Source organism: Vigna umbellata, chromosome 5 (assembly GCF_029865625.1).
Source record: "Vigna umbellata cultivar VRB3 chromosome 5, Vumbellata_1.0, whole genome shotgun sequence".
Lineage (NCBI taxonomy): Eukaryota > Viridiplantae > Streptophyta > Magnoliopsida > Fabales > Fabaceae > Vigna > Vigna umbellata.
The window spans coordinates 11996234-12017764 of NC_142169.1; the positions used below are offsets into that span (position 1 = coordinate 11996234).

General features: G+C 37.0%; 2 protein-coding genes across 8 annotated transcripts; one reads left to right on the forward strand and one right to left on the reverse strand.

Moving 5' to 3' along the window:
- Positions 1-4054: 4054 nt before the first annotated feature.
- Positions 4055-20101, forward strand: LOC124846645 (uncharacterized). 7 transcript variants are annotated; one of them, XM_088116064.1, is made up of 9 exons: positions 4060-4202; positions 5748-6017; positions 12034-12115; positions 13945-14123; positions 14407-14487; positions 18496-18745; positions 18836-18932; positions 19452-19517; positions 19623-20101. In XM_088116064.1, the coding sequence occupies exons 4-9, from the start codon at positions 13976-13978 to the stop codon at positions 19815-19817; spliced, it is 837 nt and encodes a 278-aa protein (XP_087972190.1). In that variant the 5' UTR covers positions 4060-4202; positions 5748-6017; positions 12034-12115; positions 13945-13975; the 3' UTR covers positions 19818-20101. The 7 variants fall into 7 exon arrangements, with proteins under 7 accessions (XP_087972187.1, XP_087972188.1, XP_087972189.1 ...); XM_088116061.1 differs by lacking the exon at positions 5748-6017 and having other exon boundaries at positions 4055-4202; positions 12034-13510; XM_088116062.1 differs by lacking the exon at positions 5748-6017 and having other exon boundaries at positions 4055-4202; positions 12034-12320.
- Positions 9858-12027, reverse strand: LOC148197692 (uncharacterized). Its single transcript, XM_088116060.1, has one exon. It carries the CDS (start codon positions 10775-10777, stop codon positions 9872-9874), a length of 906 nt encoding a protein of 301 aa, XP_087972186.1. The 5' UTR covers positions 10778-12027; the 3' UTR covers positions 9858-9871.
- Positions 20102-21531: the final 1430 nt, after the last annotated feature.

A 21531-nucleotide genomic window follows, 5' to 3' on the forward strand; every position in this document is an offset into this window, starting at 1 on the left:
GAAGGGAGGAATAGTCATATTCGGTGGAAACCAAAAAGACCAAATAATAGGCATTGGAAAGATAGGTATAAACTGTTTCCTATCTATTGAAAATGTTTTATTAGTTGATGGCCTCCAACATAATCTGCTTAGCACAAGTCAATTGTGTGATAACAAATATAATGTTATTTTTTAAAAAGGCCAATGTAAATTATTAGACGATGAAGGTCTAACAGTATTTACTATTAATATACAAGGCAACTTGTATAAAATAAATCTAAACGAACTGTAGAATCAAAGTGTTTCATGCCTAATATCTATAAAAGATGAAGCAATATCATAGTACAATAAATGTGGACATACAAATATGAGATTAATCTCAAAGTTGTAATGCCATGACCTCATGAGAGGGTTGTCTAAAGTGTCATTCAAGGACACGATCTTTTGTAATACTTGTGTGAAAGGTAAACAGGTCAAAGAGTATTTTAAAAGTAAAAATAATATTTCAACTGAAAGACTTCTTGAACTACTGGATATTGATTTGTTTGGTCCTATAAGAACTGCGTTTGTCAATGGTAAATACTACGGATTAATAATCGTCGATGACTTTACTATATGGACTTGGGTAAAGTTCTTGACCCATAAGGATGATGCTTTTGAAGAATTTTTTAAACTTTGTAACAAGATAGAAAATTTAGGTTTGTAAGATTGTATCAATCAGAAGTAATCATGGAGGAGAATTTGAAATTAAACAATTTTGAAATTTATGTGAAAACTCTGGCATAAATCCCATTTTTTCAACTCTAAGGACACCAAAAAAATGGAGTCATTCAGAGAAAGAATAGATCTTTGCAAGAAATGACCAGAACAATGTTAAACGATTTTAACACTCCAAAACACTTATAAGTTGAAGCAGTCAATACAACTTGTTATCTTTAAAATAAAGTTTATTTAAGGTTTATCATTAGCAAGACTCCATATGAATTATGGAAGAACAAAAAACCCAACACCTCTTACTTCCATCCTTTTGGATGTCAATGTTTCATCCTAAATACTAAAGAGAATTTAGGTAAATTTGACTCAAAAAGTGATGAGGGTATCATACTTGGCTACTTAGAAATCTCAAAAGCATATAAAGTGTATAACTCTAAAACATATAAGGTAGAAGAAGGCATTCATGTTAAATTTAACGAAAATGAGCCTGACAATAAAATGTCAGAGCTAGATGAAGCATTTGCATATATGTAGATAAACAAACGAAAAACAAAAGAAGCGATAGAGAAACATCCTCTGATCCTAAAGCGTCTAGGCCCTCCAACGAATCGTCTGCTCCTAGATTGTCAAAACAAGTAGACAAGTCTCCTGAAGAGTTAAGAGAAGCTAACGGATCATGTCGTCTAATGACAAAGAATCACCCAACAGACAAAATCATTGGTGATTGGGCTAAGGAATGTGGGACTTAGATGCAAGGGACTACATAAGCACACATGCAAGGTAGCTTAAGTCCCACATCACCCAATTCTTCATCATCCTAAAGGTATATAACCTACCTAACTTGTTAAAAGAGCAAAATTAATGCTAAGAAAGAGTTGCCTTGTGCTACAAGCTATCTAAAGGAAGAAGACTTATTTATTATTCTTTCTTTTAAGTTCAAGCTATGTTATGTCCCACATTGCTTGCATTTTCAAGAGGAGAAGAATATATAAGCTTCTTACAACTCAAACTAGATCAAAAGGTACAACAAGGAAATCAACAACTTACACTACTAAGGTAGAAATACAAGCCTCAATGAAACTTATTCTACACTCTTTACTCTTTTGTTTTCTTCATGTTTTTCCCATCTATGATCACATCGGGAACCAAGAGATTGTTGAAGTTTCTCTGGATGAGATATGTAATGCCTCAAGGCTAGTTAGCATGAGTAACTTGATCCTCGACAAACCCATCCAACTATATGTGGAACATGTTGGGAATCCAAGTGTGAGTCTAAATCCCACATTGGATAGAAATGAGAAAGTAGAGCAATATATAAAGGTGAAAGACCCATTAACCCATTGCCTTAAGGTTTTGGGTAAAGAGTGGCATCGATCCCTTATATAGTTGGCTCAAATGTTATTGGTGTTTGTGTAACCCACAGGGAACCTCCTCCTCGATAGACCCAACAGTGGTATCAAAGACAATGGTTTGTCTTAGTGACCGGCTCAGATGAGTATAATGATCCCTATACCGAAAGTCTTTCTGGCAAAGGGTATTCAGATAAGCGAGTTCCATTAAGATGAACGACAGTTGGAAAGGATTACTTGTGGTTGTTGTTGGTTGGGAATGCTTCCGCTGGAGGGAGAGTGTACCTATGTGGAAGGGACTCACCCTTGAGGAGGAGATTGTTGGGAATCCAAGTGTGAGTCTAAGTCCCACACTGTATAGAAATGAGAAAGTAGAGCAGTATATAAAGGTGAAAGACCCATTAACCTATTGCCTTAAGGTTTTGGGTAAAGAGTGGTGTCGATCCCTTATATAGTTGGCTCATATTTTATTGGTGTTTGTGTAACCCATAAGGAACCTCCTCCTCGATAGACCCAACAGAACACTGGATTGACCTTGAAGAACTCCATGCTTACAGGGTTGTGTTCTCACCAATGTTCATCTATGTGACATTCACAAATAATTCGACTGGGATACCCCAATTTTGCTAGAGCTGATAAGGCAATTCTAGACAAATGTAGACGTCAGCATAAATGGCATTGTCTCCAAGGTCATCAGAAAGGAGGTCCGAGTAGATATTGCCTCCATTGTCGCTGGTGTAAACTATGAATAATTCGACAAATACTATTATGAGGGTTGGGACCGCATGTATGAGTTTGATTGTATTGTTGAAGGAAGGCTATACGGGATCAACTTCAAGCCTATGTAAAAATTGAGATCACCTACCGGCTGCTCACCCCATACACAAAGATTTTACAACATGTCATCTCCAAGACCATTCTTCACAAGAGCAATGCAAGGGACCATAAGATGGAGCTAGGAAGGTCTGTGCTCTATCATCTCTTGACGGGCATTCCCTTCAACCTCCCTCACTTGTTCATCAACCTAGTCCCTAGTATGAATAATCTTAACCTTGACATATATTGGAGTTGCTATGACTATCTAATATACCAAGTAATTCAACACCAAGGAGTGATGGATTTTTCTAGCCTCTCCTAAAGTTCCTCTTCTAGGAAGGAACAAGATATTATTGATTGGGGCCTTTAGAGGCCAAAGGTTTAGTGTCGCCAACATCAGAGCAAATGCAATTGGGCATTGATGTGAAGCTCATTGATAAACTTGAACTATTTGATGTTAAGCGACTAGCAAAGGTTAGGAGGACACAACTCTCTCCTCTTCATATGGAGATTGATCTCAAGGAGACTTGAAGCTTGAAGAGCTTCATTTCTACTGTCTCAAAGTTAAAAATTAAGATCAATGCTCAAAAGAACATGAGAGATGCTGAGGACAAGATTCTTATTGCCAAGACTAACAAACATCTTTTTCTTCCTAAAGGTTGATGCAATAATATGGAACTTAACAAAGTGAATATTCTTAGTTTTAAAGTTAATACTAAATCCTTCCAAGCAAAATCTTCTTAAAAATAAATGTCGTTTTGAAAATGTAAGAGAGTTGATTAATGATAAATTTTTTAATGTGTTGAAGAATTTGTCTTTTTATCATGAAGTTTGGTATGATTCTCATACTTCTATTTTTTATTTTTTAATAAATTTTTATGTAATAACAACTATATTTATCATGAACTTAATTCGAATGTTTCCCTTATTATTCCTATGGTACGAAATTAATTTATTTTTTAAATTTGCGAACAAGATAAGGGGTTTTTTAAATAAAAATATTTTTTGTTTACTATTATATATATTTTGAAAATATTTACTATTTTATTTTGAAAATGAATTTTAGATGATTATTAATAAGAACATTTTTAATTAAATTTCGTAATTTCGTTCTTATCTTAGACATAATTATTTTTTTATTAGATTTATTAAATTAACCTAAGTAATATGTTACATTTTAATATTTCCTAAAACCATGACATAGTCGCAAGCTCACAGAGACGTTGAGAAAGAGAACAACATTGCAACCCTTCTCGGTTTTTAGCCTTTCTCCCCTTTCTTCTCCATCGCGAACCTGATGACAGTGGCGGACGTGGCCGGTTCACCATAACGCAAAACTTTGAGGTAACCTTTTTCTCCCTTCACATACTTGTTCATGTTTTAAATTTGGTTGGATATAAATTAAATGCACATAACATAGCCGTGCTCCAAACTGCAGAAAAACCTTAGGCATATTCTTCGTAACTGATAGATAACCTTTTTAATGAACAATTAATCTAACTGATTCTTTGTAGCTGAAAATTCATACAGAAAATGAAAAGCAATGTTCACAATAATGCAACTGTTGTTTTCGTTCACCGTTTTTGCTTTAGATTAAACAATTATTAGGAATCAATTTCCCATTTGTTATTGTCATTTGTTCAATATCTCGTATTTCCCTTTTTATAGTCCAAATTAGCATTGTTATGCTTACTTTTGACTAAAATTTGCTACTCCAATGTTATTCTTGTTTCTACTTTAATTTTCCTTCCCTATAGCCAAAAGTTTTATGAGCTGCAAGCTCCAATATATTTAAAGCACCGGACAGTTCCTCGACCTAGTCAGTGACCTTGGTAGCTTTTTTTTAACAGTGCTCCATAGTGACATCAGTTAAAACTTGATTTTTGTAATGATAGCTCTCTTCAATTTTGCTTTTTCTTGTGTCTGGAAAATTATTTTCTTTCGTTCTTGTATATTTATAGATGACCGCACACATGTATATGTATTATTCTTGGTGAATTCTGAAATAAGATGACAAACATTTGCTTCAGTTTTCTTTTTCAATGCATTGAATATTTTAGGTGTCCTTTTGGTTTCGTTTTAGATTGAGATTTTTCTTTTGTTTGATTTCTTGGTAGTTTGAGCTTGTAAGTCACGTGTTTGATAAAATATCTAGCATGATTTTTCTTTTTTTGATGATGAAATTCGTTTTTATTTTGGTTAATCCTGTGATTTCTTGAAACTAATTTTAGGGTATCTAATTTCTCTCAATATGAGGTGATATAAAACAATTTTAATTATTGACATATTTTGAAACTGGATCATGAATACGGGACGATCATAGAGGATCTTTCCATCTAATATTTTAAACTATATTCCATGCGTTTTCTTTCTTTGTCTTCTGATGTTGTGATGCTTGCTAATCTTTTGCATCAGAACACTAATATGTTTTCCTCATCTGATTTTCAACTTTTGTATTTTGTTTGTCAAGAAAATGTGACAAATCTGTGAAGGAAATATTTTTTAAATCTAACAGTTTTTTTTCCCTTCGGTATCTGCAATCACTTGTGAGCTTAGACGGGCTTTAGCTACTCTGTCCACTTTTTTCTAATATGTAAAAGTTTGTTGAGGATACTAATGTTTGGTTCTTGAGAGGTAGTTGATTCCAGTCACTTGTGACAATGTAAAATTATGAATTGATGTATTTGATTTTGTTGATAGGGGAATGTTGGGATAAAAATATCTTAATATCTCCATGGTAATTAGAATAAAATATCCTTATAATCTTCACATTCATTCCAATAGAATTTATTTTATTAATAAAACGTGATGGTTACATATATAGGAGTTGAGAATGCAATTAGCATGATTAAAATTCATAATAGATTTTTTTATTCCATCATTATTTAGTTGGCACCAGAGCTCTCAATTTTGGGGCTTTGTTTCTGCTACTGCTACTGTTGCTGTTGCCATCATCCACCGTCTGCCTCCTCTGCTGCCGTGTGTGTCCCACACAGGAGATGACAACACTGACAGTTGCATCACCTACAGAAACACCATGTGCTGTCATGCCCCACTACTAGAGTCAGTGTGTGTAGCCCATGCACTTTGTTCTGGTGAAACCCTCCCACCGCTGCCACCACAGACAGGACCGCAAATATCCCTGAGTCCATCCCAAGGGTGGTAACATTGTATTTGTCTCCGAATTGAGTAGATCTAAGTTTTTTGCTCTCTTAACAAACAATTCCCTTTTTTATGTTTACATTTTGCACTTTTTTCTTCAATGGCTAAGGTGAAAATTTCCCCTATGGGACCTAATTATCTCCCAAAGTGGTGAGTGTCCGTACTGGTCAGGTCAGATGGTCAAAGATATTTGTAGTGGAACTAGTATATTTGGAGGATTCTAAAAAGGACAGTTAAAGTCAAACCACATCAATGGAGGAGGATTAGGGCCAAATGACCCTATTTTTGAGATTTGGGATAGTGAAGATTTCACTAATCATGACCGGAATATGTCATTCCATGATTCCTGAGATAAGTCAAATTTATGGTTTATCCTTTGCTAAAGAAATTTGGGATGACCAAAATAACACTTTCTTGGAAGCGCAATTTTGCTGCTTCTTATAACATTGAAAGCAGGGTGTTTAATACCAAACTATAGTTATCTTTGTACATCTATATAACAAAATTTTTGAATGTGTTGTGGATAAACTAGATAAGTACCAAAATTTGAAGATGTGTAAAATAGATTTTGTTGCACATGAAGAAGCTGTTGAAAGAGGAATAATACATAAATTCCTATATGGTCTGGACAATGAATGTGATCCAATCAAAGTACAAATCTTAGGGATAGAAATATTGCCTCCTCTGTCAAAAGTATACTTTATTTTTAGGGAGTAGAAACTTGGACAGCTATTATGCTTAATGCAAGAACCTCCAACATAAGCTATACCATGACAATAGGAAAAGAAGTTGTTAAGGGATCAAACAATGGACAAAAACTGATAGGTTACTTTATGCGAGTAACCTAAATCTATGCTATCTTCTCAATCAAATACTCGAACAACACAAATGAAAGTATGTATGTATGTATTATTGATACTGTAAAGTGAAGAAAATTACAAGTATAATCTCCCCCAAAGAAGCCTAACCTCCTCCACTGGCAAATATGGCTAGTCTATACCCAAAATGAGAAATCCCCCTGAAAAGAAAACAAAGAAGACTTTATAGTGTCACATTATAATATCTCACTCCCGCGCTCCTTCCTACTGAAAGAACCGTTCGGCTTAGTGATACCGTTTGGTCTAGTGATACCGTTCGGTCTAGTGTTCCTCGACCTTTCTTCTCCTCTCCGATTAGCTACCGTTCGTCCTCTGTTCGGCCTCTCTTCCTCCACTGTTCGGCTTGACCTTCCCTCTGTCTTCCTTCTCCTCTCATACACTCTTAGTATCCTACCATTACCCGCCCCTTCAACCTCAACCTTGTCCTCAAGGTTGAAATCTGGAAACTTCTCTTGTATGGTCAGAATATTTTCCCAGGTCGCCCCTTCTCTCCCTCCTTCCTGCCACTCTATCAATACCTGAGTTACTCTGCCTTCATCGCTCTGTTGATGTCTCTTGTCCAAGACCTTTACCGACCAGAAACTAGGCCCCTCTCCTTGCAACTCCGAGGGTAATTCTTTCTCCACTTGCTGGGTGCTCACGACCAGTTTTAGTTGTGACACATGGAAAACCGGGTGTATCTTTGCTGTCTCGGGTAGTTTCAGTCTAAATGCCACCAGACCCACCTGTTTCAGTACTTCGAACGACCCGTAATAACGAGCAGACAACTTCGAATGTATTCTTGCTGGCATGGACGATTGCCTGTGCGGTCTAATCTTTAAATAGACCCAGTCTCCCACCTTTATTTCATATGGTTTCCTTTTTTTGTTGGCATATTTGGCCATTTGATCTTGAGCCTTTTGTAAGTGAAATTTTAGCGGTATTAAAGCTTCATCTCTGGTCTGTAGCTCCTGAGCTACTACTTCCACTGCAGTCTCCCTGGGTATGTATCTGGTTAAGGTTGGTGGAGGCCTACCATATACTGTTTCAAATGGAGTGCATTTGGCCGACCCTTGATAACTAGTATTGTACCAATACTCAGCCCAAGGTAAAACAACACACCATTTTTTAGGTTGCTCTGAGCAGAAACACCTCAAGTAGGATTCCAGCACCCTATTCAGCACTTCAGTCTGTCTGTCTTTTTCCGGATGGTAAGCTGTGCTCATTTGTAGCTGTGTGTTCTGAAGCCTAAACATCTCCTTCCAAAACATACTCAAGAATAGTGGGTCTCTGTCACTGACAATGGACAGAGGCATCCCATGCAGCCTAACTATCTCCTTAACAAATATTTCTGCCACTGTTTTAGCTGTATAGGGATGCTTCAGTGCTATAAAATGAGCATATTTACTTAGTCTGTCCACGACCACCAGTACTGCATCAAACCCTTGTGATTTCGGTAGCCTGACTATGAAGTCCATACTAATTTCCTCCCAGACTGCCTGCGGTATGGGTAGGGGTTGTATTAGTCTCTGGGGAGATGCTACTAGGTACTTATGCTGTTGACAGACTAAGCATCTAGCTACAAAATCTGTCACAGTTTTCTTCATCCCGATCCAGTACAAGGATTGTGCAATTTTGCGATAAGTTCCATAGATACCTGAATGGCCTCCTGTTGGGGTTGCGTGGAACTCATTCAGCAATTTAGGAATCCACTGTGATGTAGTTGAGAGAACTAACCGCCCCTTGTAATGCAATCTGTCATTCTCCAATGTATAACATGGATGTGAGTTTGCATCAGCCTTCAACTCCTCAGTGATTTTCTGTAGAACTGGGTCCCCCTCCACCTCCTTCAAGACTTCTTGAAAATATTGCCAGTAGGGTCTGGCAATCCAGTTCACCTCCTTGTCCTCCTCTTCCTCATATTCTCCCCTACGTGACAACGCATCTGCCCCTCCGTTAGACACTCCAGTGCGATATTTGATCACAAAATTGTATCCCAGCAGCTTCGCCAGCCAATTCTGTTGGTTTTGTGTGGTAATTCTCTGTTCTAGCAAGTACTTTAAGCTCCTCTGATCTGTATGGACTAGAAACTGTTGGCCCAGAAGGTATGGTCTCCAGTGTTGTATTGCGAGGACTAGGGCCATAAACTCTTTCTCGTATATGGACTTGTTCAATGAAGCCGCTGAAATTGCTTTACTAAAGTAAGCCACTGGTTTCTTGTTCTGTGATAGCACCGCTCCTACTCCCTTACCTGATGCATCACATTCAATGTGAAAGGGTTGAGAAAAATCAGGTAAGGACAGAACGAGGGCTGATGTGATAGCTTCCTTCAATTTCTTCATAGCCTCACTCCCTTGAGAAGTCCAACAAAACTGTCCTTTCTTCAATAAATCAGTTAGAGGTCGAGCAATCTTACCATACCCCTGCACAAATCTCCTGTAATATCCTGTGAGGCCCCGGAATCCTCTCAAAGCTTTGATGTTTTTAGGCTCTGGCCATTCGATCACAGCTGCCACCTTCTTCCTATCCATTTCAACTCCCTCCTCAGATATCACATGCCCCAAGTAACTAATCTGTTTTCTGCCAAAAGCACACTTCTTCTTATTGGCATACCACTTTTGTTCTCATAAAGTGCCCAATACCTCCCTGACATGCTTTTTGTGTTCTGCTCAATTGCTGCTATATATCAGGATGTCATCTAAAAACACCAGTATACTTTTCCTCAAATAGGCCTGCAGTAAATTGTTCATCACACACTGGAACGTTGCTAGTGCATTTGTAAGCCCAAACGGCATGACCAAAAATTCGTAGTGGCCTTGATGTGTTCTAAAATCCGTTTTTGGAATATCTTTTTCCCCATCCGAATTTGGTGGTACCCTGCTTTCAGACCCACCTTAGAAAAGAATTTGGCTCCCTTAAGTTCATCCAAAAGCTCTTCTATCACTGGAATAGGGAACTTGTCAGGTATTGTTGCCCTGTTCAAAGCCCTGTAATCTATACAGAATCTCCAGCTTCCATCTTTTTTTTAACTAAAATTACTGGGCTAGAATAGGGACTGTTGCTAGGCCTTATAATCCCTGATTCCAACATTTCTACAACTTGTCTTTCAATCTCGGCCTTCATTGAATAAGGGTACTTGTATGGCCTTACATTCACTGGGTCTACTCCCTCCTTAATGGGTATCTTATGATCCCACTGTCTAACAGGAGGTAATTCCTGGGGTTCCCTGAAGACCTGCTCATACTCTTCCAGCACCACTTCCAGTTCTCTCCTCTGTGTTGACGTCAATTGCCTCTCCTCTGCTTGTTTTCCTTCCCATTCTGTCTGCCCCAGATCCCAGACCAGTGTTATAGCTTCTATTTCATTGACTTTTAACAAAGCCGCAGGTGATACTACCTCTCGGGCCAGAGTAGGGTTGCCCTTGATCGAAACCATCTTCTCTTTGCTTTTAAACCCCATTGTTAAAGTACCCCAGTTGATGGTTACTTCACCCAGAGTTGCCAGCCATGCCATTCCCAAGATAAGATCCACTCCTCCCAACTCGAACAAATAAAATTTTTGCGTCACTTCCACATCACCCAACTTCACAGTCACCCCCTCACAGCAACCTTGTGCTTCCTTTCTTTGGCCATCTCCTAAACATACCCTATAGGTTGGTGTTTCTCCCACAGGCAGTTGTAATTCTTCCACTGTTCTTTTGGCTATGAAATTGTGACTGACACTGCTGTCAATCAGTACCAGTATACTTCTCCCATTCACCCATCCTTGAAGCTTCATAGTTTTCGGTTGGGTGAGGCCCCTTGCTGAAAAATAGGATAGCTCCATGGGCTTCGGTTCCTTCTCTTCCTCGTTCTCCCCTTCTTCTTCCTCCTCGTCTTCCGCCAGAATGGTCACCCTCATACTCCTCTCTGGACAACGATGCCCATATTGTCCGCCTTCAATTCTTCTCCCGCCATCTCCAATGCGCTCATCCTCCCTTCAATTCGGTTCTCCAATGCATGTAACTTCCCTTCCATCTTGCTCTCCCTCCGATTTGGATCCGGCAGGTCGGACCAATTGATAGGTTACTTTATGCGAGTAACCTAAATCTATGCTCTCTTCTCAATCAAATACTCGAACAACACAAATGAAAGTATGTACGTATGTATTATTGATACTGTAAAGTGAAGAAAATTACAAGTATAATCTCCCCCAAAGAAGCCTAACCTCCTCCACTGGCAAATATGGCTAGTCTATACCCAAAAGGAGAAATCTCCTCGAAAAGAAAACAAAGAAGACTATTTATAGTGTCACATTATAATATCTCACTCCCATGCTCCTTCGTACTGAAACAACCGTTCGGCTTACTGATATCATTCGGTCTAGTGATACCGTTCGGTCTAGTGTTCCTCGGCCTTTCTTCTCCTCTGCGATTAGCTACCGTTCGTCCTCTCTTCCCCACCGTTCGGCCTCTCTTCCTCTGCCGTTCGGCCTGACCTTCCCCCTGTCTTCCTTCTCCTCTCATACACTCTTAGTATCCGACCAAAAACCCTATACAAAAGGCAACCTTAGAGAATATTGGTAATATTGTGAGAGATATGGGCAAACTAAGGAAATATGCTTCAAATTCTATCGAGGAAACAAAGTACTGGAGTGAATGGGAGGCAACAAAGAAACCTCACATGAATGGGCAAACAATACTACCTCAGAACTTGAAGAAACAGATCAACCTAGTGTTCCTTGTCAACTAAATCTTAATATGAAAGCCTATTTAAGGAGAAACTTGATCATGTGAGAACAAAGATTGAATCAATGAGTAAGTCATTTGAGTTGTGTACCTTGTCCATTAGAGGTAAGAGTTCATTCAATAGAATTGCGCATGTGTTCAATTGGGCATGTGTCTCCAAGTGTTTGTATTCTTGATTCAGGAAAAATTAATTACATGATTTTGATTCCCATAATTTTTAATTTGTATGTTAAAATGAACAGAGAATAATTCATTACAATTGCAAATGGTGAAAGTATACCTCTATGCGAATCAGGCAATATAATTTTAGAATCATCTATTGAATTAAAGTGTTTTATATGTCCCCCAAATGACCAATATCTTTATACAAAAATTTACGAATGATTTTAGTTGTTTAGTAATGTTCTCCTCTTCTTACTATATCTTTCAGGACCTTGCCACAATGATTTTGATTGTGAAGGAGCGGATTGAGTTATGTGTTAGAGTCCAAGTACCCAAACAAAATAAAGGAGGTTATAAGCCAACAAGATACAACAAAATCATGGGCAAATTCTGAAATATGGATTCATCATAGAAGACCTGCACATCCCTTGTTCAATCTTATCAAATCATTGTTCTCTCATTTGTTTACCAAAATGTTTGTTGAGTCTTTCAATTGTGATATTGGTCAATTGTCAAAACACCAACATGCATCTTATCCAAATAGCAATAAACAAAGTAACTTCCCTTTTGATTTAATTCACTTTGATGTTTGGGGATTTATTTTAGAATCTATCTTTGGAGCACAATGGTTTGTTACTTTTATTCATGATTATACTCATATGGAAAGTAAATTAGAGTTATTTCAATGTGGTGGGTGTTGTACTAGTTAGTTTTTTCTGTCTTGTCAAAAATCAACTTGGAAAACACATCAAAAAAATTAGGTCCAGTAATGATACTGAATATATGAATCATGAATTCTCCAAATTATTGTCCCTTAGTAGTATTGTCTATGAACTAATGTGTTATCATCCACAACAAAATGGGGTTGCAAAAATGAAGAATTGTCATCTCCTAGAAGTAGCTAGAAATCTTTTTTTTCCAGATTTTTGTTCCCAAAATGCATTGGCGAGAAGCTGTTTTAATTGCCTTATATCTCATTTACAGGTTACTCCTTTGTGTCATGAATGACACTAGTTCTATTGAGTATCTATTGTCTTGTTACCTTTTCTCTCTTAGTGATAAATATACTTTAGTACTGTAGCTCCTAAACACGGTTTGCTATTAATGACAATGTGAAAAGAAGGGAAATATACAAAAAGGGGGATTGAATTGTGTATTAAAATTTTTCTCTATGTTTAGCTAGAATGTGTGATTTGATAAAGAGGTTTTAAGACTGAAAATTATCAGGTGTAGTTTTTTGTTGACAGAGTTACAGTCAAAAGTATTTTCACAAACCTTGTAAAAAATCACCTTTTTTAACTTGTTAAACAATAGGTTTATAATATACAATTCAAAAAGGTTAAAGGATGAGAAAGATGTATTCTTATGTGGAATCAACCCCTTTCTTCTTAAAGATGTCTTCAATGTATAGAGGTCTTACGAAAAATAGCATTTGCAAATACTTTCTAGCTGTTCCATAGTCTTGAAGGTTTTTCGTTCTCCAAGCATGCTGCAATAAATGCTCTGCATGCAACATGGTGCCATCTTCCTTTCATCATTTTCCTTTTTTTCATTTCGGGGGCCATAGGTTACTAATTCTCAACTCTTCTAATGGTTCTGTAATCTCCTTTTAGTGTTTGATCAGACTTCGATTTATCTTATTCTAATGGTTTTATTTTTAATTTTTTGTTTAGAATGCCTCAATGGTTGGATTTATGGATTGCGGTGGCATTTGTACAAAAGATTGCTTGTAACCTGTATATTTTGTATGTACAGCTTTTAGAACCTGATGAGATACGTGTTCCTTTTGCCCATATGGGAATGGCTTATGGTGAAACTTGCTTAGCGTTTTGTTCCATTACAAACAGTTTGCCATGCTTAATGGTTTTAGCTCGAGCTTTACCAGTAGAAAGTAATGAAATCCCATGCCAAGTCCTGAATGTGCAGTCCTTTAAAAGTATTATTTTATAAGTAACCTCATTTAGCATCCAACTATGTTAGATTTATAAGTGCAAATTAATAAGTACATAAAGGATGAAGTTACAAATTAAATGGGAGAGAAATATTTTTTTGCTTCTTATAATTGAGCTATATAATTGCATAAACACACAGGGATTACTTTCTGCAGATTTTGATCATTCTTTAATTATTATATTTGTTTTATATGAGGTACCATAAATGTTATGAGTTTTATGTGCAGATCTTGTATGTTATAAAGTGTAGACTGACAAATGGAGGCACTGAAATCATGTTATGGGGATGGATCTTCTGATTCGGATTCTGAATCTGTACCGTCAGCTCCAACCTCTGCTCCCTCAGCTGTATTTACACCCCTGCCACCACCTCCTATCTCTCTCCTTGACCCATCGGCATTTCTTGGTATTCTACGTTTTAAGATGATTTTATTTACTTATTATCGAAGGAAAACAGAAAATGAAGCTTTTATCTTGTTGGATAGGTTTAGGTGATCCATTAGAGACTAATAAGAATCACAAATTTTATTAACCTCAAAATGTTAGTTGATTTTATAAGTTTTTTCTGAATTCATAAACTCTTATTTCTTATGTTGGAAGTGTCATTAATTCATTTCTTATTATGTGCTGGTATGCAATGTTTATTTTTTTAACAACTGTTCATGGCTTTTATGGTAAATGGCCTTTAGATCTGCAGACATGTCAGACAACAAGAGTTAGGAGCTTCCCTCATGTCGATGGTAACTATGCCTTGCATATTTACATACCAAGTAAGTTAATTATGATCTTTAGAAGAATTTATTTGTGTCAACATACCATTATATGTTTTTCATGTGATGGTTTTGCCATTGGAGTGATTTTTATTGAATTTACTCATTTATTTGTCTATGCACATTAGGATGCCTCACATTTAGATTTAAATTGCACTTGGGCCTATTGCTTACTTTCTAAAAGTAACATCTAACTCCAACAATGGAGAGCTTAGGTATTCATTGCCATGAGAAGCATCAAAACCTAAAAAGGTGGGACGCCCACTCTCTTGCTCACCAAGCTAGCTTGAAAATGTTGACCCCTTGGTCAAACAAGCTTTGGACGTCCACTTGGTCAATATTGGACCTTGACCCTTTGTTGACTTGAGTGTCAAAAACCCTATTCTACTTGGCCCAAAATACAAGACCCAAAAACAAATCCGACACTACTAGACCCATGATACAAAACCCAAAATTATTCTATTCTATGATGGCCCAAGAGAAGAAGAGTTTGACTCCACCTTCCATGGTTGACTCTTCTTGGATTTGCTTGGTCATGCTTCTTGTGATTGGATCTCTGGCTAGGGGTTGACATCAGTAACAATCCACTATGCTCCAAAAACAGATTCTAAAGTAGATCCCTAAATAGAAAAAATTAATTAAGTCAAATGAGAAATTATTTTCCTTACCACAGATGGAATAAGATACATGACAATTTTAGACAGTCAACAAATATCACATTTGAAAGACTCAATGGACTCTTCTGTAAACAAACGAGGGTACAAGGATTTTATAAGATTCAATGAGGGATGCCAAAGTCTTTTATGATGAAGCCGTATGTAAAACTTGCTCATGTTTATGTCAATGACAACAAGTGGGCACACATCAATGCTGGTGGTGGCACATGATAGTGTGACAACTCTGCTAATTATGCAACCGTCAGTGTTGTAATCACCAGCATGGGACGTACCTTTATGACCCACCTCTAACCTCGATGACAATGGCAAACAACGGTGGTGGTGGTTGTTAACGTGGCACAAAAAGTAGGACTCCCAAGATTAGGAGCTTTGCAACTACTTGATCTATGCAAGGAAATAAAGAATGATTTTATTGACAATAATCACACTAGTTACATTCTGATAGGTTCCTAATCTGGGAACCTAATCAAGAACTCCCTCACAGTCTCTCATACCCAGAAAACAGAGAGAATATATGGTGAATTGTGTATTATTAACAGAACGAATAGTGTGTGTATACAAGATCCAGAGGCATAACCCTCTTCACAGGTCAATGGTCGGTTAACAAACAATGTACTCAAAAAACTGCCTTCTAACTATCGAGACAATCTATTTATACAATTCCTCTACCTTCTATCCTAATCCCATTTCCCATTATACCCTTATATCCCAAATACCCTATATCCTAACATTACACCCCGTTGCAGAACAATCTTGTCCTCAAGGTTGGAATGGGGAAGCTTGGTCTCATGGATCCTCTTCCTCATCGGGTTACCATATGAAGGAAACCCACTGGCTGTGCCCTTCAATTCAAGTCAGGGGGCTTGGGCGGTGGCAAATTTTCCTCTTCTTCTTTGGCCAAGATCAGCATTCGCAATCCCCACTCTGGACATCGATGACCTGGGCTGAAAGGCCCTCCACACCGGAAGCATCTTCCCTCTTCTCTCCTTTTCACGTACTCCGAATATGGTAGGTTGCGGGTATTCCTTTCCCTCCAGTCGCCAGTGGTTCTTGCGGCGTCGCCTCTTTCTTCACAGAACCGACACTTTCCGCGGCCCCTCCTTGACTCTGCGTATTGTGTTGGAACTCTACTCGCGCCACCACCCCCGCTGTTCGTCCCCACGAACTCTGGTTCTTGGGCGCCGATCCCCCTCCCGTCTTTGTATGCGCACCTAATTTCTCCACATCACGTGCGACTCGCATGGCTGTCATCAAGTCTTGGGGATCATGCGGCCTGACATGGTCGCCCACCTCCTCTTGGAGTCCCGCCATGAAGTAGCCCATAATCTGTTCCTCTGGAATTTTGGTGGTCTGCCCCACCAACACTTCGAACTCTCTTACGTATTCCTCCACATTCCCGACCTCCTTAATGGCCGATAGCCTCTCATACACCGTTCCCCACGTTCCTCCCCCGAACCTAATCCCCAAAGCTCTCTTCAACCCTTCCCAAGAATGGTTCTTGGTTTTCTCTCTCCAATCCCAGCATACCCCTCCATACTAATGAAACCCAGTTGTAATTTCTCGTCTTTGTCCACTCTCTGCACCTCAAAGAACTTTTCCGCCCTACTGATCCAGTTCCACAGTTCGCCACCTTCGAACACGGGTAACTCCACCCGTTTTCTCCAATTAATCTGTCCGTCCTGTCGCCCTTCTCCTCGTCTTCCTCTCTCCCCCTCCGGTTCGCCCTCGTTCTCATTCACAAAGGATTGACTTCCCTCTCGGCGTGGCCTGTGTGGGTCGCGATTGCGATCCCCTAACATCTTCAGGATCGCTTGGATATCTTGGCGCATTGCTTCGTAATTCTGCCTCAATGCCCCAGTTTCATGCTGCAAGAACACCTTATCAGCCTTCGTCTCGGCTATCGCAATCTCTACCGCCTCCATCTGCCCTTCTACTGCCGCCACTCTTCCGTCCATCAAGCGCGACTTCACCTCTCCGAATTGGGATCCGGCAGGTCGGACCAATTGATAGGTTCCTAATCTGGGAACCTAATCAAGAACTCCCTCACAGTCTCTCACACCCAGAAAACAGAGAGAAATATATGGTGAATTGTGTATTATTAACAGAAAGAATAGTGTTTGTATACAAGATCCAGAGGCATAACCCTCTTCACAGGTCAATGGCCTGTTAACAAACAATGTACTCAAAAAACTGCCTTCTAACTATCCAAACAATCTATTTATACAATTCTTCTACCTTCTATCCTAATCCCATTTCCCATTATAGCCTTATATCCCAAATACCCTATATCCTAACACATTCTCATCATCTCTATTTGTTATAATCAAATTCATTAAAATAAGGAAATACAAATATGTGGAAATGAATAAGAAAATTCTTAAGATATTTTAATATTAGTAATCTGTTATTCACAACATCTCTCAGTTTCACACATTAATTTAACTTTGCCTTCCTTCTGAATCAAACCCTTGAGATCGTCTGAGATGGCCCAAGTGCATCTATCTTGACCAGTGCGTATGTTTTTAGGGCTTTTTGATGGTATCAAACCGTCTACCTTGCATCAGATCTTAACTTCCTATCTTCATCTATCATTATAAAATTCGTCTCCATGTTTCAAGCTCAGTAGAAGAGCACTGGTCACAGGTTTTCTCCGCTAGTTTAGGCATGATTTACAGAAGTTAGTTACGACAATTATTTTGAACAATAGGACCTTGTATTAATAGTTTTGTTTAATTGGGAGTTGTGAGTTCAATTGTGTGATGGAAAACTTTTAGTTGAACAAGAGTTCTCTGGTTCAGAAACTTCATGTTGTAATACCTATTTTCATTCTGAATTTCTAACGTGGACGTAAACTAAAGTTTGTTAACACTTGAACAAAAATTTTGTGTGGTTCTTCCTTGTCCTTCCTTGTTAACCTTCTAGTTGTTTCTTTTGCAAGTTACTCTATTATTGTTTTCTTCGTTGTGTGGTAGAAGATTTGCTATGAATTTGTTTGAGCTATTTCACTACAGTCTATGTCTGAACTTTCTGCTCTTGAACCCTAGAAGTTTCTGGTGTATAATCAGATCACCTGCAAGATTTAGTTGTAAAAGTGATATTCTTAAAATTGAATGGGACATTATAAGTTCACTTACGATTTGAATTCAAAAGGTCTTTTCCTTCCTAATCTTTAGATCGTGCTCAAGCACTACATGCAAGGATATTTTGTATTTTCTTGTTCCCTTACCAGTACGTCAATGATTTATTCACATATCTCTAATAGACTTCATCATGCCAGTAAATTTGTTCAAAAAAATTTCATGGTAATAAAAGGTACAGTTTTTCTTTACAGTTAACATTTCATCTCCATCGAAGAAAGAACTATCTGCTTTCTTGAAAAAAGTTTCATCCCGGGAACCAAATCTTTATGTTGTTGATGTTGATGTCCCATTAAATGTGCTCTGCAAAAATGACGAGAAGCTCGAACAAGTTGCCTTAGGAAGAGAATTTCATATAAGTTTGGGAAGAACTGTTCCAATACGAGTGCACCAGATTGACTCAGTGATCTCAATGCTGAAACAGAAGCTTCAAATTCAGCGCCAGTTAGTTTTATTTCTTCTATTTTTCACTTATGAAAATGGAACATTATTTTTGTTTCCACCTGTTTTCCTTATTTTTTCCTTTTGAAGTAGGTTTTGGATAGACTTTAACAAGTGGGAGGTTTTTGTTAATGATGATCACACTCGCACCTTTCTCTCAGTAGAAGTTGTTCAAGGAGGGTTAATAGAGGTATGATTTCCAGCCTTACTTTTCTTTTTTGCATGCCCCTGTTGCTTGTGTTACTCTTAATCATATTCAAGTTGGGATTATGTATTGCATTTGTCGCTTAAATGTGTGTTGATAGTTGCTTAATACTTGTATCTTGGTTGGTTGCCTATAAAGCTGCTGATTTAAAACATATTAATGCTCTCTTGGTAACAGAAATCATGTTATTCGTAATATAACTACGGGAAGTTTGGAAAATTGCATTTGAAACTGAATTAAACCGTTAGAGTGACATGTGAAACGGAATTAAATAAAGGTGAATTGTACATTTTCATAAGTCTTGTACATTCTTTTGGTCTTGCATGGAAAGTCACACAGAATTGGAAAAAAGACTAGAGATTTGATGAGAGAACATCCGGAAAGTAGAGTTAATATCTGAAAAGACTACTATTTTCTCACTGTTTAATCTTTAGGCCAATTCATTCCATCCATCTAGCTTATCAATGAATGTGAAATGTGCTGTTTCCTTCCAATTAATTGCAGATTTCAAAGCAAATCGAAGCAGTCAATACAGTTTACAGACTTCATAATCTTCCCGAGTTTTACAAGGTCAGTAGTTTTATTGAGTAATGCTGCCACCACAACCACTGCATCATAACTACTGTCTTATCCCTGTTTCTCTTCTAGTATTTGAACTTGAACTACTCATTACAGGATCCTCGTCCGCACATATCCTTAGCATGGGCACTGGGTGACATTTCCCATTCACTGAAGAAAGTTGTCGACGAGGAAATGAAGTGCGCTGTGGGAAAATCTTTCAAGAGTATTTTTAGCTGTAAATTCAAAGGTATTGAATGTAAGATTGGCAAGAAAGCATATGCAATATGCAAAATTCCTGATGGACAGTAATTATACGTGCACTCTAAAGAAAGAGCATGCGATTACCTGAAATATTGAGGTGCATGGAATTCTTCTTATCTAAAATGTTGGGTTTTCTTGGTTTGGTGACACCTGATCATAAATAGTTTACGAGGGAGATGTGAATGTGACTTCGTCATTTTATTCCTTACGAGTTGTAGACCAAACCCAATGCTTGTATGAGTTCATCAAAGCTGTGTAGAGATTACTTAATGAAATATTATTATTACTAATATATAAAAACACAGGCGTGATGACTGTTCATATTTCTTCTATTCCTTTGTTGTACTTTTTTACTAAATAAAATTTAAGAAAATAATAAAAATATTGTTTGAAAAGGAAAAAAGACCATGAAAAAAAAGAGACTAATTAGGTTTTTTCTTCCGGCACACCCCTAATTTCTAGTTGCACCACTATAATTTTGAAAATACTTTTTTTTTTTAAAAGTGATCTCTGGATTTTCTTTTCTAGATACCTTCCAGAACAAGTTTTTGGAAATTTTATTACATGATAGGATTTTTGAAAGAACATTTTTAAAATAGGATTTTCGGATTTAACCTTTTGAAACATAAAATGTGTTTTTGAATGAGTGTTTTAGAACACAATTTTCAGAAACAAGTTTCTCGAACATGTGATATTTTCTGGAACAAGTTTTCTTAAAGTAAGCATTTCAGAACACATAAAATGTGTTTTAGAATGAGTTTTTCAGAACGAGCTTTATTTTGGAATGTGCTCCGTCTCTCCTTCCTCTGCAGTAAAGAACAGAGTTACAATGAGAATGATGATGACAGCAGAGATAGCAATGACAATGGTGGGGATGAGATGTAGTGAAGCAGGACATTTTAGTCCTTTTCTATAATATGCAGGTATCAGAAGAAATAATTGGGACGACGCAGGAAGAAAAAGCCATTGTTTAAACAGCTGTTTAAGAAAGGCACTTATGTAGGCTGCCTTTAATTATGTAAATAATAAACATTTTTGTGAAAAAAAAATGTAATATATGATTTGGTTATTTTTTTTATTGATATAAATTATAAATATTATTGATATAATTTATAAGTAGTGTAGTTTAGTTATTATTGATATAAATTATAATTTTTCCTTCTCATTATTAGGTGTGAATTGTTTTTTGTGTCCATTTTTTCACGATAATAAAAATATTTATAATTAAAAAATAATTATTAAAATGAAAAACATATAAAAATGAACTTTTATTAATTTTTAAAATATTATAATTATATAATGAAATGAAAACACTTATATTTTTTTTTTCTTCACAATAACTATAATTTGTGGTGGGTAGTTCTTTTATATATAAGTGAATTACGTATTGTTTATAAGATAAAATAATATAAAATGTATAAAAAGCACATTATTAATTATTATTGTAGTGTATAAATATTCAATCAATCATAACTTGGACCACCAAAGACAAATCACAAAGTCTAGATGAACAATTAAACAATTTAAATGACAAGTCATTGAGTTCAAATAATCATTGAATAAATTGCAACACCATTCACGAAAGATCAAAGTGAATTAACTTTAAAACTTAGACAAGTTATTAAACTTGGACAATCATTTAACATATTTGACAGTCATTTATGAAATAATATGAAAATAGGTTACACATTAATTATAATATTTATTTTTATGTATAAAAAATTCATCTAACTTTGATATTATAGTACTTGAACTTTAAACT